We start from the raw sequence: 18,961 nt of genomic DNA, 5'->3' as shown, positions 1-18,961 counted from the left end.
TCAGGGCCTGAGCACTGTCCCTGGCTTCTTTTTGCTCAAGGCTAGCACTCTGTCACTTGAGCCACAGTGCCACTTCTGGCTGTTTTCTGTATATGTGGTGCTGGGGAATCGATCCCAGGGCTTCATGTATACAAGGCAAGCACTCTTGCCACTAGGCCATATCCCCAGTCCTAGCACTCTGCCTCTTGAGCCACAGCACCACTTCTGGTCTTTTCTTAGGTGCTGAGGAATGGAACCCAGGGCTTCATGTATACAAGACAAGTACTCTTGTCACTAGGCCATATTCCCAGCCCAAGACTCTTCTCTCTAATAAACTACACAGAAAAAGCCAGAAGAGGTGCTATGGCTCAAGTGGTAGAGCACTAGCCTTGAACAAAAGAAGCTCAGGAACAGAGCTCGGCTCAGAGTACAAGCCACAGGACTGTTGTTTTTGTTTTTGTTTTTGTTTTATAAGTAAATTTATATTTCACAGTTCCAATGAAGTGTTTTTTCCAAGTTGGAGAGTCACCAGGGCTTGGCACTTGACTTTGGAGTTCACATGATGGTAATATAGATGATACATACCATAAAAGAACTTACTCATTTCAGCAATAAAATAGCAAGAACTCCCACTTTTTTTTTTCTTTTTTGCCAGTCCTGGGGCTTGGACTCAGGACCTAAAACTGTCCCTGGCTTCTTTTTGCTCATGCTAGCACTCTACCACTTGAGCCCCAGCGCCACTTCTGGCTTTTTCTATATATGTGGTGCTGAGGAATTGAAGCCATGTATTCGAGGCAAGCACTCTACCACTAGGGCATATTCCCAGCCCCACCCCTTTTTTTTTTATCTTGCTGATTTACCTAGCTTTAGGCAATTCTGACATTACGTACAAATTTATTTTCTTTCTTTCTTTTTCTTTTTTTTTTTTTTTTTGCCAGTCCTGGGGCTTGAGCCCAGGGCCTAGGCACTGTCCCTGATCCTCTTTTGCTCAGGTACTGAGGAATCAAACCCAGAACTTCATGCATGCTAGACACACCACCACTAAACCACATTCCCAGCTCCATAGAGATACTGTTTTTTGAAACATTGACTGCTTTTCAAACTAGAAGTAAAAGAACTTTTGGCTTGTTTATTTACTTTTCAAGCAGTATTGATTAAAATGAGTTCTAAATACTTTTAAATTATAATTCCAGGCAACTGAGACAATGCCTAAGTCTAGTGATTATTTCAAAGCTTTTGGAGGAGAAACCTGAAGATGTCCCTAATGCCAATAATCTGCAGGTATGGATACACTTTTAGTTTTAACAAATGGGAGAGGTAGGGAAAATGGATAAATCCTAATCAAAAGTTCTGCAGTTAGATCTCAGCTTTCAACCATGGTACTGTTTATGTAATTGTGGTGTGTGTGTATGTGTGTTAGTACTGGGGCTTGAACTCAGCCTCATGCTTTTGGTTTTTTTTTTTTTTTTTTTACTTACACCTGGTGCTATACCACTTGGACCATACTTCTACTTCTGGCTTTTCATTAGGTAATTGCAGATAATAGTCTCTTGGATTTGTCTACCTATATTAGCTTCTCATCTTTTCCACGGTACTTGACCAGATCTAGTTTCTTCATCTGTGAAATGAAGATGGTAATCCTTTTACAATAAATGTAAGATGGTTGTGGACAGTCAGACAAATTAATGAATAAATAAACTCTTGGAAAAACCACATGCTATTATATTGAATGAGATTATCGAATTTGTTCATTTTAGCAATATCACATTAGAAATTTCAGAGCTATTAGTTTATTAACTGTCTTGTACCTTTTTTTAATATTAGAACTTAAATGTGATTTCCCTCCAGTACTTATTCAGTGTGAATATATCAACTATATATAGCACTATAAACAATATGCTATGAAAACTACTCAGAGATGTTGATAGGATTCAAAGGTCTAGTTCAATTCAACATAGAACCTAACCTATGTGCCTGTGTTTTTCTTGTTTGAGTTGCAGTTGAGTACAAGATTTCCTATTACCACATCCTAGAAATAAATTAAAAGATTAGAGATCTACCATTGCATAATCTAGTAATTATAACAAAATAAAATCACCACTGAGGGTTAACTACTATGGTAAGAACAATAATAGAAGTAAGTATAAGATGCTGCAGGACAGAGAGATTGATGGGACAGCTGATTTTTTTATTCCAAGTTGAAGTCTATTTGATTCTGGAGATATGAACCACTGAAGTAACATGGCTCTCAATCCTTTCAGTGATATTCATTGCCTTTAAGAGATGAGGATAGGACTTCATGCAATTTCCTTTTTAATTGTTCTCTGCCCTCCCTCCCTCGCTCCCTCCCTCCCTCCTTCCTTCCTTCCTTCCTTCCTTCCTTCCTTGTACCAGTACTAGAGCTAGAACTCAGGGCCTGGCACTGTTGCTGAGCTTCTTTTGCTCAAGGCTAGTGCTCTACCACCAAGACTTACAAAAGAAAAGAAAAAAAGCAGCTGTATTGTTCATTGTCTCCTTTTTCTTTGGTAGATATCAGTCCTACATCGCTATCTTGTTCAAATGAAGCCTTCTGATCTGTTAAAGAAAATGGTCTTGAAGAAAAGGGCTGAACAACCAAATGGCGTTATTGATGACAGTCTTCATCTAGAACTTGAAAAGCAGGTATTCAGGTCTAGATCTCAAAGGAGTAAATATTAGTTATTGCCATCATGAAATTTCTTCAGTAAATTTAACAATTCAGAATTCAGGTTAAAAAAAGGATGGTTGTTGATAATTGAGGACCGAAAGTGATTTTTGTTGTCCTGTATTAGGACAGTTGTGAAAATTAAAGTCTGGTTTAAATGTGTTGCTTTTCCTTTCCTGCCTGCTCAGTTCTTTGTCTTTCCTGGGCAACTTTCTAGTAGATAAATTGAGATGATATCTATACTAGCTAAATAATGAATATTAATTTTACTCATTTCTTCAATAGGCATATTACCTGACCTACGTTCTTCTTCATTTAGTTGGTGAAGTTAGTTGTTCTCATTCTTTTTCTTCTGGACAACGGGTAGGTATTGTTCAGTAATGCTATTTTAAATAGGTGTTACAAATGGAATGGATGGACAAGTTTTAGGAAAAAAACTATAAAATTAGCTGATTTTGCTATAGAAATTCCAATATACACTAGAAAGAGGAATGTAACAGTAAACATTTGTAAGTGATTTCTTCTTGTTTTTGTTTTGTTTTTTAATGTTTTAGGTTGAAACAGTGCCTCAGTTCTGTAGCCAAAGCTAGCCTTAAACTCTCAATCCCCTTGTCCCAGCCTCCTAGACTCTAGATTTACATGCAAGCACTACCATGCCAGCTGTAAAGAAAAATTTCAAAAGGGTTTATTTTTGTGTACATGTGCTGATTGATACTGGAGCTTGAACTGAGCACCTTGAATTCTCACTTGGCTTTTTGCTCTAGGCTAGTACTTTACCACACCTCCACATCCTGCTTGCTTTTTTTTTTTTTTTTTTTTTTTTACTGGTTAATTGAAGATGAGAGCCTCATGGATTTGTCTACCCAAGCTGGCTTCAAACCACAATTCTCAAATATCAGCCTCCTGAGTGTTAGGTTACCAGATGTGAGCCACTGGTACCTGGCTTTGTTTTTTGTTTCTGCACTTCTAAGATCGTAAGGCCTCATGCTTGCTAGGCAGGTGTTCTTATCACATAAGCCATTGGTCAACCCTTGTTGCACTGGTTATTTTTGAGAATAGGGTCTCAGTTTATTCCTGGACCAATCTGTACCACCATCCTCCTTTTTAATGCCCTCAGCTGGGGCTGCATACCTTTGCCTTCAGCCATTGGTTGGGATGGAATCTCACCCAGCTGGCCTCAAAAACCACAGTCCCTTGAGCTGTCTTCTTCTAAGTAGCTAGAATTATAATCTTGAGCTACTTACTACACCTTGTTAAAAAAAATAAACAAAAAAACACAGTTACTTTTATATACTCATAGCATAAGAAGTGAAAGACTTGTACAGTTCAGAACCCTTCTCTAAATTTTTCCATAGTTTATGCACACACTAGCATAACTTTTTTTTTTTTTTTTTTTTTTTTTTTGCTAGTCCTGGGGCTTCAACCCAGGGCCTGGTCATTCTCCCTGAATTTCTTTTGCTCAAGGCTATCATTCTACCACACAAGCCACAGCACCACCTCTGGATTTTTCTGTGTATGTGGTACTGAGGAATTGAACCCAGGGCTTCATGCATGCTAGGCAAAAACTCTACCAGGAAGTCACATTCCCAGCCTGGCATAAATTTTTTTTTTTTTTGCCAGTCCTGGGGCTTGGACTCAGGGCCTGAGCACTGTCCCTGTCTTCTTTTTGCTCAAGGCTACCACTCTGCCACTTGAGCCACAGCGCCACTTCTGGCCATTTTCTTTATATATGGTGCTGAGGAATTGAACCCAGGGCCTCATGTATAGGAGACAAGCACTCTTTGCCACTAGGCCATATCCCCAGCCCTGGCATAAATATTTTAACAAAAATGGAGTTAAGGTATTTGGCACTGGGGATTGAACCAACAGTCTTGAGCATGCTAAGCACTCTATCTCGAGCTGTGCCTCCAGCCTGTTCGTTTGTTGGTTTTCTGAGATAGTATCTCACTGTACTTGGTTTAGGCTCCCAGTCCTCTTGTTTCTACTTCCCAAATAGGATTGCAGGCATGCACCACCATGCTTCACTACTATCTTTATTATTTGTGACTTACGTTCATTTCACCTTAAGGTATTAGCACTTCTGTCATGTAACTGTAGTATTTCAGAACTCTTATTAATGAAAATTACATTTTTTGTATTTACTAACATTCTTTCATCTTTTGCCTGTTTGTGTAAGCATATCTGTAGGACAAATTCTTAGAATGTCTAGGTCAAACTCTTAGAATACCTAGGTTGTAGATATTTCAATTTTCAGTTAGTTAAAACATAGTGATTATTATACTTCTCTCCCAGAAAACGTCCATTTACATTCACCAAACTATAAGACTTTGGACTACACTTCCAAAACTTAAAGTGCTTAATGTTTTAATTAAGTGATTATGATTCTTTATTAGTAAAGCCTAGATTGGATACAGCAGCATGCTTGTTGTTCCAGATACTTAGGAGACTGTTGCTAAAGGATTGCTATATAGTCCAGGGATTAAAGTCCAACCAAAACAACATAACCATATCAGATATCAAAAACAAAAGTGACCAGGTACCAGTGGCTCACACTTGTAATCCTAGTTATTCAGGATGCTGAGGATTGAGGATTGCAGGTAGAAGCCCGCCTGTGCAGGGAAGTCTATGAAACTTTGATCTACAATTAACCACCAAAAAGCTGGAAGTGGAGCTGTGGTTCAAGTGGAAGAGCCCTAGCCTTGAACAAAAAGGCTCAGGGACAGTGCCCAGGTCCTGAATTCAAGCCCCAGGACCAGGGTTGGAAGTAGGGTGGGAGGAGTGGGATGTAGTGGCATGTGCCTTTAATTCCAGCTACTTCGGATGTAGAAACAAGAGGTCACAGTTAAAAATTAAATTAACCTAGGCTGTCAGGTGGTGGTGGCTCACACCTGTAATCCTAGCTACTCAGGAGGCTGAGATCTGAGGATAAAACCAAAAGTGGCAGCTGTGGCCCAAGTGGTAGAGTGCTAGCCTTGAGCATAAAGAGGCTCAGGGACAGCATCCAGACACTGAATTCAAGCCCCACAACTGACCCCCCCCTGAAAAAAAAATTAGCCTAGGCAAAAGTTAGTTAAACCTTCTCTAAAACAGGTGTTAATCCGTACATACCTATGATACAAGCTACCTAGGAGTTGGTAGATGGAGAATTGAAGTCCAGCCCCATCAAACTTAGTGAGAAACACAAAACAAAAGGACTTGGGAGTGTTGATCAAGTGGTAAAGAGCACCTGCCTAGCAAGCTTGAGGCCCTGAGTTTAATCCTTAATACTGCCACCAACATCATCATAAAAGGATGTAATTACAAACCATAAAATAAATCATTTTTAAATTAAGCTGTTTTCATACTTGGTGCATGCTAGACAAGCACTCTATCACCAAGCCACATTCCCAGCCCTAGAAAATATGTTTAAGGAAGGACTCTTTAAATTTCTGAGTACTGCATAACCCAGTTTGAGTTCTGGTATACTAATTTTCATTAATGTGACTTAATGCACAGGAAAGCAATTTTTTAATTTTTGTTTGGTTTTGTTTTTTTTGCCAGTCCTAGGCTTGAACTGAGGCCTGAGCACTGTCCCTGGCTTCTTTTTGCTCAAGGCTAGCACTCTGCCACTTGAGCCACAGCGCCACTTCTGGCCATTTTCTATATATGTGGTGCTGGGGAATCGAACCCAGGGTTTCATGTATACGAGTCAAGCACTTTACCACTAGGCCATATTCCCAGCCCCAATTTTTTCATTTTTGTGTTTTATGGTGCTGTGAAAAACAAGCATAGAAATTGAAACCAGGACCCCTTACATGCTAATTCAGTGCTCTACTGCCTAGCTACATCCACCACCATTCTATATGTCCTTAGTTTTGTAGGGTTTGTGATATTTCTGTTATTTATGAAGAAGGGTCTCTATGTCTGGTCAGTATGATTTCAAACTTCTGGACTATAGGCATGGGCCACCATGCTCAGCTCTTGTGCATATTTTTTAAAATTACCTGACAAACCATAAGCTTTCTGTTGTCATGGAAATTACTACTAATAGGACAGCTATAATTTTGGATTAACATTAGAAATTGCTAACTAGAGAATGGCAGATTTTTTTTAATGGTTTATTTGTTTTAACTCTGTTCTCTTAATTTGCAATTCATTTTGTTTTGCATAGAAACACTTTGTTGTACTCTGTGGGGCTTTGGAAAAGCATGTTAAGTGTGATATTAGGGAAGATGCAAGACTTTTTTACAGAACTAAGGTAAGTTTTTACATAATTTTTGTTTTTTTAATTTATTTATGCATGCATGCATGCCTGTCCTGGGGCTTGGACTCAGAGCCTGAGCACTGTCCCTGGCTTCTTTTTGCTTAAGGCTAGCACTCTGCCACTGGAGCCATAGCATCACTTCTGGCCGTTTTCTGTATATGTGGTGCTAAGGAATCAAACCTAGGGCTTCATGTATACAAGGCAAGCTTTTACTCTTGCCACTAGGCCATATTCCCAGCCCCAGTCTCAGCCTCTTAGATATCTGTGGTTGGGATGATTGTGGTGCAAGACCAGCCTAGCAAATGTTATTGAGACCCTGTTTCAACACTTGGCATGGAGGCCTATATCTATTATCCCAACTGTTGGGGGAGGTGTAAGGAGAATCTTAGTTCAGGCCAGTCCGGGCAAAAACATAAGAGCCTCCCTGAAAAGTAAGTAAAACAAAAATGGTTAAGCCAGATGCCCGTGGCTCATGCCTAGCTACTTAGGAGGCTAAGATCTGAGGATGGAAGCTGGATCTAAGATTTAGCCCAAGCAGAAACATTCTTGAATCAAGCCTTACCTAAACAACAACAACAAAAAATTACCTAGCATGGTAGAATTTTGTTTTTCTGGTAAAGTTTGAGTTTTGCAAAACCATGTTAAGCGGGGCTGGGAATGTGTGGCTTAGTGGCAGAGTGCTTGCCTTAGCATGCACAAAGCCCCAGGTTCAATTCCTCAGCACCACATAAACAGAAAAAGCCAGAAGTAGAGCTGTGGCTCAAGTGGTAGAGTGCTACCCTTGAACAAAAAAAAGCCAGGGACAGTGTAGTGTGCAGGCCCTGAGTCCAAGCCCCAGGACTGGCAAAAAAGCAAACATGTTAAGCCTCTAAACATAAGGTAAATGGTATTTGTAGAACTTTGCAAACACACAAAAAAGCCTAATCAAGTGAATTTTTCACCTTCTGATAATGTAGAAAGAAATGAAAACATTATCTTGAACCTTTGAGGGTTTTTTTTTCTTGTTTTTTTGCCAGTACCAAGAATTTGTATTCTTACTTGGCTTTCTTCCTCCTGGCTGGCACTCTACCACTTGAGCCCTCAAGTGTGGCTATTTTTTTTTTTTAAATCAGTGGTGGGTCTTGAACTCAGGGCCTGAGTACTGTAGCTGAGCCCTTTTGTTCAAGGCTGGCACTCTACCACTTTGAGCCAGAGCTCCACTTCTAGGTTTTTGGTAGTTGAGTCTCACGGGCTTTCTTGCCAGGCAGGCTTTGAACTTCAACCCTCAGATCTCATCTTCCTGAGTAGCTAGGATTACAGGTTTGCGCCACCAGTACCCACTTTAGCCTGGCTTTTTGCTGGTTGGTTGGTGATCACATCTTTTGGATTTTTCTGCCCAGGCTGACTGTGAACTTCTATTCTCCAAGTCTTAGACTTCCTGAGAAGCTGGAATTACAGTCATAAGCCACTGTGCCCAAGTATCTTAAGCCTTTTTAAAGACAAGCTGTGGTAAGGCAGGAAGCAGCCAAAGCTTTGGGCCTTATAATAATCCACCCTTCAACTTTGCTATCTAGGTGTTTAAAATCTAGTAAATATAAAAGGTAAACCCACCAGGTGCCAGTGGCTCACATCTGTTATCCTGGCTACTCAGGAAGCTGCTGAAGATTGTGGTTCAAAGCCAGCTGGGGCAGGAAAGTCTGTGAAACTCTTATTAAGTCCAATTAACCACCAGCAAACCGGAAATGAGTTGTAGCTCAAGTGGTAGAGACCTAGCCCTCAGCTGAAGAGCTCAGGGACAGTGCCCAGGCCCAGAGTTCAAGCCCCACGACGAACAGAAAAAAGGGTAAACCCTTTGGAAAGTAGAGATTATGGTTTTCTGGATGATCTTTAATAACTAATTAGGAAAGTTGAGATCTAAGCAGATTACGATAAGGGAAGTTTCACTACTTTCTGTAATTTGACAGTCTGTACAAAAATTTGAGTGGCTTATTTTTTTCTTGAGAGAAATTGAATTCAGTTGTTGAGTACTATGTTAGCACTATGAGATTTTTTGTATCAAGTTTTTGTTTTGTTGTGGTTGTGGGGCTTGAATCCAGGGCATGGGTGCTGTCCCTGTGCCTCTTTATGTATCAGGTTTTAAGTTGATTGTATGAATGAATGCTTTGATCTGATCTCTTTTCCTCTTGGTATTTTTTAGGTGAAAGACTTGGTCGCCAGGATACATGGAAAATGGCAGGAAATAATCCAGACCTGTCGGCCTACTCAGGTTTCATTTTACTAAAGTTTATTAAGATTTTTACTAATTAGTGCTCTTCATACAGTTTGAAACAAAAGTGTAACAGAGTATACTGCTTTAATTGAAATCCCAATATTATCTGTGATTTGTGTGTATTTCTCGTTTTTGCTTTCTATTCATTAATTTACTTTCAGAGGTAATTATGCTTATTGAAATGTTACATAGCATCATATAGAGGTTATTTCATGAATATGTTTAACAATTCTTTTAAAATAAAATACACATGCATTATACATGCATTTCACTTATCTAAAGTAGATGATGGTTTTTAGTATATTCACAGTTGTTACCATCACCACAGTCTTTCTCGATCCATGTCCCCATCCCCCCTCATTCTCCACCTACCCTCTCATTATGTCCTGGGCAAACCCTAATCTACTTAGAATAGATTTGCCTGTTATAGGTACTTCCTATACTTCGTATATATACGTTGTTTGTGACAAGCATCTTTCATCTAACATAAGCGAGTCATATCATTTCCACAGCTGAACAATATCCCCTTATGTGGAATGCCACCTTTTAATTTGTCCACTTATTAGATAGACATTCCACTTTCTACTGTGAATTATGAATGCTCCCATGTATATAAGTTTCTGCTTGAATATATGTTTCCAAATGAAATAGAGTATATTCTGGGAGTAAAAGTGTAGCATCATCTGGTAATAATTCTATATTCAGTATTTAAAGGCACTGACAAACTGTTTTCCATAGAATTGGCACCTAGATGTGGCACATGTTACATTCTCACCAGGATCTTTAAGGAGCCAGACTTCTTTGCATTCTCCTGGGGCTTGAACTCGGCTCTGAGCACTGTCCCTGAGCCTCTTTGTGCTCAAACTCTTGAGCCATAGCACCACTTCTGCCTTTTTCTGAGTAGTTGATGGAGATAAGAATCTCACAGACTTTCCTACCCAGGCTGGCTTTGAACAACGATCCTCAGTTCTCAGTCTCCTGAGTAGGTAGGAATACAGATGTGAGCCACTGACGCCCACCTGGATTGTTACCTTTTTTGACTAAAGCCATAGTAGGGGGGAGGTAAAAAAAAATCTCCTTATGGTTTAATTAACATATTTAATGACACTAAACATTTTTTTCAGTAGAAAAAAAAAAACATTTCATTCGATGTTAATACTTTTCTCTTTCCTTCTTTTTCTTGTCTCTTTCTCCCTGTCCCCTTCCTTTACCTTCCCCATTTTCTTCTTCCTCCTCCTTCATCTGAGACAGTACTAAGTTCCTGGGACCACAGAAGTCTCCCATGATACTGAGCATCATTTATTGTGCTTACTAGCCATTTGTTTTAGCTTCTTTAAGTTTTAGCAAGGATTTTAGTATAACAGGATTAAATTAGGGATAAATGGAGGAGAGAAACATTTCCTGTTTACCTGTGTAGGAAATAGGAGTTATAGACTCCTTTATTCTTTATTTCTTCTTTTGTTTGTTCATTTGCTCCCCTTTTTTTGTGCTAGTACTGGGGCTTGAATCAGGGCCTGGGTGCTGTCCCTTAGCTTTTTCACTCAAGGTTAGTGCTCTACTACTTGTGCCACGGCTCTACTTCTGGCTTTTTTTTTTCTTTTTGGTTAACTGGAGATAAGAGTCTCACATCCCGCCAGGACTACCAACCACAATCCTCAGATCTCAGTCTCTTGAGTAGCTAGTATTTCAAGCCAGCGGGGCCCAGTTAAAGACTCCTTTTTAGCTTCTTTAGAGAAATACTTACCCTTTGCCCTTTTTAAAATTATTATTGTTTATGATGGAGTCAGTTTATTTCTTTTTCCTTTTGTCAGTTATGCTTTTGGTGTTATATCTAAGGAGTCTTTGGCCAAGAGGGCCATTTTTTTTTTTTAAATACTTGCTGGTCAGTTTGCCCTCAAACTATCTGATGCAGAATTATCTTAAGTGATAATTCTCAAACTTCAGTATGCATAAGAATCAACTAGGATCTTGCTGAAATAGAGATTCTAATTTGTTGGGTCTAGAATAGGACCTGAGATACTTTCCATTTTTAACAGTTTCTTCTCAAGCCGATGCCAATGCTACTGGTTCAAAGGTGTAACTCTTGAATAACCAGAGCCTAGAAATGGCTTACATTTCAGATCCAAATAAAAGAAACACTGAATATTCACTAGTAAAAGCAATCTCAATCTCATTTTTATGACATTTTTATTCTTTGTGATTATTGCACTTTTCATGAGATTCATGAGAAGTCTTAGAATAGTGTTTGAGAAATTTCAAGCTTGTGCCTTTTTATTGTTTTAATTTCTAGCCTCAGTAGACTTTTTAAGCTGGCCTTCTGTGCCAGTTTGGCATAAAAACGAAAGAATGTAGTAGTACAACTGCATTAACCAGCCTTATATATTAATTAATCTCCTTAAATGTGTCTCTTTGTGAGTGGTTGTAAGAAAGTACCCTCGGTTTACATGATATTCTTTTTCACTTTTCTAGGGGCAGCTTCATGACTTCTGGGTACCAGATTCTTAACAGGAGTTAAGAGCAGCAAAAATATGAACCAAGAGAAGTTCATTAAGAGCCTTCCCAAGAGAAATAGAAAAAATTAGTATGGAATCCAATGGATTGATATGAAAATGCACAACAAATGTTCCACTTGAATGTCTAGTATAAAGCTGATAATGAAGAAATGGTCATTATTGAAGCAGATATGAAATATAAAAAAAGCCAAATCATATAAAAGGAAAGGTGGGATAGAAGCAGCTAGTAGATACATATTTAACCTGCCTTTATTAACTCTTGTTAAATTATAAGCCAGTTATCTTTTTTTAGGTAGTATTTGTGGCACTTGGATAATCACAAGAACTAAGGAAGGAAAGAGTTTATACCAACTTGTGTTGAACATAGAAACAAGACAAAGTTCCTGTTTAGTTTTTACTCTTGGTTATTTTAGGAAACAAAGGGAAAGCTTAGAACAGAGTTCAGTAATTGAAATCATAGCCTCTTCTATAACTCCTGTATTTCCCCTCACTATTCAAGCTTATAAATCTATTAGGTTTTTAGAAAACATTTAAACAGTTAAGAAACAAAAGTTTGGTATATTGTCAAATTCCCTTGAAGAAGTTAAGCTGTAAAGTATTGGCTCTGTTTTCAAAATGCCAAAACATTCATAAGTAGTTTGTTTGGAGTTTGTTTTAAATGCATATATTTTCTTAGATACTAGTTAAGTCATAGAATCTTGGCTAAATCTTAGAATTCTTCCCCTTGGTAACTACATAACAGAAGTCTCTATTGTAAAAAGCTGAAGTTCTGGAACTATTTCCCAAAACATTTTTTTCCATGGGTATATCATTTCAGCAAAGGTCTAGGTAGTGTTTATTCTTTGGGACACTGTGTGTGTGTGAGTGTGTGTGTGTGTGTGTGTGTGTGTGTACACTTGTATCTTGAAGTTGTTGCACTTGAAAACCACAGCTGCTCTAAATTCTTTGAAACACTGGAAAGCCATCCTCTGGTTTAAATGGTGGAGGGTTAGTAGAAGTGCACGTATTAGTCTTATCCCAGGGGCCTTTGGAAGCTTTTGGTAGTAATGGACTTGTGGGGGGAAAAAACTTGTTGACCAAGTGTCCCTTTTAGGATTTGTTTCCTGAAAGAGAATACCAACTATTTTTGTTGTTCTTAATATACTCGATTGGGTGACTTGCTCTTTGTAGAGCAGTCCGTGTCTCCAGCTCTAGAAGGGGAAGACAGTGAAGGGGAATGGATGTTTTTGGTTTGAGAGGGAAGAAAATCACTTTTGAAAACTAACTTTCTACCTCTAAATAGAGGCTTAGGAGTAAAAACCATTTTATCTTAAATTTATCATTTACTTTTGAGCTCATGTCAAGTATTGGGCAGTTAGAGATTTTATAAGTAAGATTAGATAAATTTAGTTTGCAAGAACCCAAGCCGAATGACTCCAAGAGTCAGACCAACAAAAGTTTTATTCTGTGTTGAGTTTACTGGTAAGAATATTATCTCGATACTACCTCTCAAGGGTATTATTACAAAATGCCACTTATGGTTAAAGAGATAGATACAAAGAGTTATATTTGACAGAAAGCTTGAACTCTGGCATCTGTCTGCCCAGCAATGGGAGCTTTCACTTTGTAATTTAATACTTTGTAGATACATTATTTGTGTGTAATTTTATAAGTGTTCATATTTTTCTCATTTTGCATTGTGTAAAGTGTATAAAATCTCAAAGTATAAAATACTGCTTATATTGCTTGTAATTACAGTGTGTAAATATTTTCTAATCGTGTACATTGATGGGAACAAGTGGGTTATTCAGGTTTTTTTTTAAAGTGACCCTTTTATATTGCAGTTGCAACAGATAGCCATCCATCAGATTTAAAACCACTTTGATACATTTTTATTTAGCAGTCAATAAGGGAAAAAATGTTTTAAATTATTTTTCCATTAGAGAAAAATACTTCATCTGTCCCTTTAAAGTAAATGGCCAGGCGTCAGTTTAGGCCACTGTTTATGACACTGGTAGAGGTCTTCAGTCTCCAGGTCATGGTCCAGTCAGTATTTCCATTGGACTCTCACAGAAATTATGTGATTCTCTTTCAGCACAAGAAGCCCATGGTTTTCCTCCCAAATCAAGTATTTCCCTTCTCCCTCTTGAGCCCCCATGCTTTGTCTCCCCTGTTTTTGCCCAGTGAATGGGATGGTACAAGCAAGGGAGAAAATGTTCATTGCACAGAGAATGTCAGGCCACTTTGGGGTCTTGGCGAACAAAGCTTGCACTGAGTGGTGGTGTGTTTGGCAGTATGTCTGTGCCAAAAAATCACCTTGTCTAATTTTCTGGATGTGTATGTCAAACTTATTACCCTTATTGCAAGCAGAAAATTAAGGTACTTGTGTTTATGCTTTTGTGTGTATCTTTGCCTTTTCTAACCTGCTTTTCTTACTGAAAATATAATTCTGCTATATCATGTTACGTGAAGAGGCTCACCATTCACAGTGCATCTATGTAGCAGTAAAGTAACAGCATTTGTACATTTTCTGTCTATCTCCTGATGGCAGTGGTGCCTTTTGTCACCTTTTGGAAGGTTGGCGTTTTGTTTTATTTTTGAAATGCAAGTAGTAGCTTGCTTTTGACTTCACAGAAATCTCCTCAGTAAAAGATAGGTAATGATGTGTTATCATCCAGGCTCTGGCGCATTTGTGTTTTTATCAAATCAGATCTAGTTGGTAGGGGCGGGCCAGTAATGTGTGGAGTCTTTAAACCAAGAGTAACTTTTAAATATAAATAAGCATTTTAAGAAGTGAACCTACAAGCAACTGAGTTGGAGAATTAGAATGGCTGTGCTGGTTTGTCTCTAAGGAAGCAAAAGTAGGAACAGAAGGCAAGCACACAGTCATTAGTGGTCTTGGTGATGATTTCCTACTCGTCGGCATTGTAGGTGCACGTCATTGTGCGTTTATTTTCCCCAGGCAGTCCTGTCAACCAGTTAATCCACCAGCTCTTAGGTAGTAAATGCAGATTTCCTTTTAGGTTTTTCTTTTAAAATTTTATACTACATCTTGTTTAAAGTCCTCTGAATGTATGTGTGCGTGTTATTAAAACTGCTTTTTCTCGGTTTAAACGTGTTTGGTAACCTTTGTTGGGGAGTGGACATGGTTAAGTATTTAAATGTTCTGTTTCCCATCTCCTATGGGGTTGGGAAGTGGTTACTTTTTGTTTGTTTGTTTGTTTTTTTGGTCAGTTTTGGAGCCTAGGCACTGTCCCTCAGCTCTTTTGCTCAAGGATAATGCTCTAGCACTTTGAGCCACCACTCCACTATAGTGGGATTTTTTTTTGTTTGTTTTTTGCCAGTCCAGAGGCTTGAACTCAGGGCTTGGGAACTGTTCGTAAGCTTCTCTCTGCTCAAGGCCAGTGCTCTACAGTGCCACTTCTGGCTTTTTCTGTTTATGTGTTACTGAGAAATCAAACCCAGGGCTTCATACGAAATACTAGGCAAGTAGTGTACCATTAAGCCACATTCCTAGCCCTGTCTCCTGTCTTTGGAAAACCTAAAATTACAACTATACACAATTCACTTTTATAAAACCAGTTAATTTTTATACTTTACAGTCTGAAATTCAGCTATCTTATTTGTGCTTCTTTTGCATTAGTCATTGAACAAGTTACTGGGTACCTAAAACACAAAACGACTCTCATGAATCTGACCTGACACTACACAGATGGAAATAGGTTTTGGACAAAGAGGGCTAGAAAACTCTTGACCTAGTAGATGCCTTGTTCTGGAGTACAGGACCCGTCCCCTTCAGACTGCCAGGCACGTAGGTCTCTGGATATACCAACTGTAGAGAGGCAGACAACATAAAGAACCAATGTCTTTTTTCTCCCTTCTGACAGGCTAGTTTTGAGATTACCCATGATCATTTTTCTCTGATGAGTTGGAGGGATAGGGGTAATGGAGAGTGACTGTTGCTCCGTAGAAGCAGATATTGCCATAAGTACTTAACGGGGAACAGGCTGCACAGCCTTTTCTAGTTTAAGAGGATAGCCTTCTTGCCTTTAGGCCTAACCTTAGTTCCCAGATTCACCACACTAGCCTTCTGATCTTTGGTAAATTGTATAAACTCTGAGCTTTAGTTTCATCTGTTAGAAGGAATAATAATGATGCCCACTTAAGGGATTGTGAGGAATAAATGAGCCATGTATGAAAAGTGTTCAACACAGCACCAGGCATCTATCAGGAACTCGATAAATGATAGTTGATCATTTCAGCTCTAACCTTGAGGCTCTGATGACAAATTGATCTTAAGCACTGAAGGTATGCTGACATCAAATCAAAAGTATACACACACACACATGCCATATATATATATATATATATATATATATATATATATATATATATATTCTGTTTCTTTTGACTCTGGGAGCTTCACAGGCTTCTCTTTCCAACCCTATTTCCACTGGTAAAAATACGTTTTGACTTAGAACCAAGCATGCCAAGGCTGATGATGGGTGGTGGTTTTTTCCAGCACTTGTGGACATGTCCTGACATTCCCTTTTCCTTGCTAACCATTCCCTAGGCTGGAGTCAGGAGAGGGCAAACCAGAAGACCCAGCTCTGAGTCTGATTCCAAGACGACAGGCTGGAAGGAAAACTTAGCAGGCAAAACAGGCTTCTGAGGCACAGTGCAACAGTGAGACTACAGTATTGTTGCACTGGTGACAGTCCCTAATGAAAAGGCACCTCGGCTATGTATGTAGCCAAAATAAAGATCATGCCACTTAAAGGAAAGAGCCGGGCAGACCAGAGGTAGAACAGACATGCAGGAACAGGAGCAGGATATCATGACTAGGCCAGATTTCTCTTACTTCAGGGAAGCTCTGCTCAAGTTTCAGAAAATCTTGCCACCCTCCTCACCTAGGAACCCCACTACAATTAGTACCTACAGAATCTGGAGCCGAACCCCTTTTGGTGTGTGAGTGAAAACTGCAAGTGGCACTGTGGCTCAAGTGGTAGAGTGCTAGCCTTAAGCAAAAAGAAGCCTGGGACAGTGCTCAGACTCTGAGTCCAAGCCCCAGAACTGGCCAAAAAAAATGTGGAGAGCCAGGCCTCTTCACCTGCTGGCCTCTGGAGTTACCTTCCTATCAGGTACTGAGGCAGTCTTCCTGCTCCACACCTCTTAGTTACACACACACACACACACACACACACACACCCAAACCCACCTTGCCACAAGGTCAACAGATACATCTTTCTTAAAAGTTTTTACTGAATTCACATTCAATCCATCTTCTCAGGATTTTCTTCCTGAAAAGAAACAAATTTTTCCTCCTGTTTCTCACTAGGACAAAAAATAAGTAGATTAAAAACTCAACCTCTTAAGCTGGATGCTGGCGGTTCATGCCTGTAATCCTAGCTACTCAGGATGCTGAGATCTGAGGATCACAGTTCAAAGCCAGTAGGGGCCAGAAAGTGTGAGACCATCTATAACCACTAGAAAAACAGGAAGAGGTGCTGTAACTCAAGTGGTAGATCACCAGCCTTGAGCAAAAGAGCTCAGGGACAGTGCCCAGGCCCTGAATTCAAGCCCCACAACCAAAAACAAACACCTCAAACTCTTACTTGCCCTTTCTCTTCTTCATACTCCTCTAAAACAAGTCTATGTGCAATTTTGAACATTTCTTCCTTTGCTAGTTATAGCTATTTCCACTGTAGTTTGACCTGCTTTCAACATCTCAGACTTTCCCAATCTTGACTCTCCTCTTTAAACACAAGAATGAATTCCAAGGTAAGGTACCTCTTAGACCTCAATTTCCTATCAACAAAATGGAGCTACTAGACCCTCACGATGGGATGTGAGTACAATAAAAGAAATGAAGCTGGGCCCTCTAAAGTGTGTGTACTTTTTAATAAGCATTTTTCCCAGTCACCACCTCCACCCCATCCCACACATATATCCTGCTGGCAGAGAGCTGGGAGATGTGTTTGACAGGAGGGTGGAAGTGTGATGTGGGCCCTGCTGTCTAGCAGTCTGTAGTCACACACTACGAGTTTACATGGGATTAAGTGCCAAACGGAGTTTTGGGGAACACAAAAGGATGAAGTGTCTTTCCCAGGGTCCCTGGGAAAATACCACTATAATCTGGTTCAAACTACTAGGAATTTATTAACAGTCCGTTCCTGTGGAATTTATTTTAGTCCTCGAGCCCACATCAATAACATGAATTTGGGGGAGGATGAGCAGACCGGGCCATAGTAGCTTTAGTTCAGGTTTCATTTAGACAGTAAGGCAGATTTTTAGTTCCTTTGTTATCAAGTTTGACCCCTAGACCTTGGGCTTGCTAGACAGGTACTCTACTGCTTGAGCCAAGCTTTCCACCCCGTTTGCTCTGCTAGGATCTTTTTGGACTAGGATCTTTCTGTTCATGTTTCCACCCAGCTGTTCTTTATTATTTGGGATGAGAGTTTCACAATTATTTTTTGCTTGGTCTGTCCTAGTGATCCTGCTGATCTCAGCCTCTAGAAAGCTAGGAATACACCTTGCAGGGCCTGGCTTCCCTTTATTCAGGGAGGGAGGGAGGAAAAGGGGGTAAGGCGATTGAATCTGGGAGGGAGGCCGGTGGACATTGGATTGCCTGGCAATGCACACTAGAAATTATGGAGTAAAAATGATGTTCAAGAGGAGCTAGAAGGTAAGGCAGGTGCCTGAGTGACCCAATGCCTGAGATGAACCTGGGTTTGGTCTATGATTTAGTGAGCAGAAAGAAAAAGACATATTTTAGCTGGTTGCTGGTGGCAGGCCTAGCTACTATGGAGGCTGAGATCTGAGGATCGTGGTTCGAAGCTGGCCCTGGCAGAATAGTCCCCGTGAGACACTTAACCTCCAATGTACTCAAAAACCAGAAGTGGAGCTGTGGTTCAAAGTGATAGAGCGCTATCCTTGAGCGCTCAAGGGTAGTGCCAAGGCCCTGCCTGAGTTCAAGCCTCAGGACCACCACCACCAACAAGAAAAAAGCATTTTTGTGTACATTCAGAACAAGCCCCTATTCTCACCCACTTGGACCTTAAGCTGAACGTCTAAGCAGCGGAGGCCTTTGAGCTGGGAATCGGGAGCCTTGTGGTCTTGATCTATTGTAGGACCTCATCCGCATCCTCCCACACCCCCGACTGAGGCCAGAAGGGGATGGCCCAAGAGAAGAAGCGAGAACAGCCAGAGGGCCCTGTGGGAACCGCGGCCCCGCTAGACCGATCCGTGCGTCCCCCTCCCCCCGCCCCGCCATAGGTGAGTGGGAGGGGCGCGCAGGCTGCAAGCCTGTGGAGCGC

General features: G+C 40.1%; 1 protein-coding gene across 3 annotated transcripts in view; it reads left to right on the top strand.

Annotated features, from left to right (window-relative positions):
• Slf2 (SMC5-SMC6 complex localization factor 2) overlaps positions 1-14,755 on the top strand; it is a 65,099-nt gene extending 50,344 nt beyond the window's left edge. For all 3 annotated transcript variants that reach the window (XM_048338442.1, XM_048338441.1, XM_048338440.1), the window contains exons 15-20: positions 1,173-1,260; positions 2,509-2,640; positions 2,948-3,025; positions 6,813-6,899; positions 9,082-9,150; positions 11,623-14,755. In XM_048338442.1, the coding sequence (XP_048194399.1) occupies positions 1,173-1,260; positions 2,509-2,640; positions 2,948-3,025; positions 6,813-6,899; positions 9,082-9,150; positions 11,623-11,658 (490 nt within the window). In that variant the 3' untranslated portion in view covers positions 11,659-14,755. The remainder of the gene's footprint in view (positions 1-1,172; positions 1,261-2,508; positions 2,641-2,947; positions 3,026-6,812; positions 6,900-9,081; positions 9,151-11,622) is intronic.
• The last annotated feature ends 4,206 nt before the right edge of the window (positions 14,756-18,961 follow it).

This window comes from Perognathus longimembris, chromosome 2 (genome assembly GCF_023159225.1).
Source record: "Perognathus longimembris pacificus isolate PPM17 chromosome 2, ASM2315922v1, whole genome shotgun sequence".
Lineage (NCBI taxonomy): Eukaryota > Metazoa > Chordata > Mammalia > Rodentia > Heteromyidae > Perognathus > Perognathus longimembris.
Note: the sequence above shows the minus strand (reverse complement) of the source record. Positions and strands in the feature narration are given on the sequence as shown.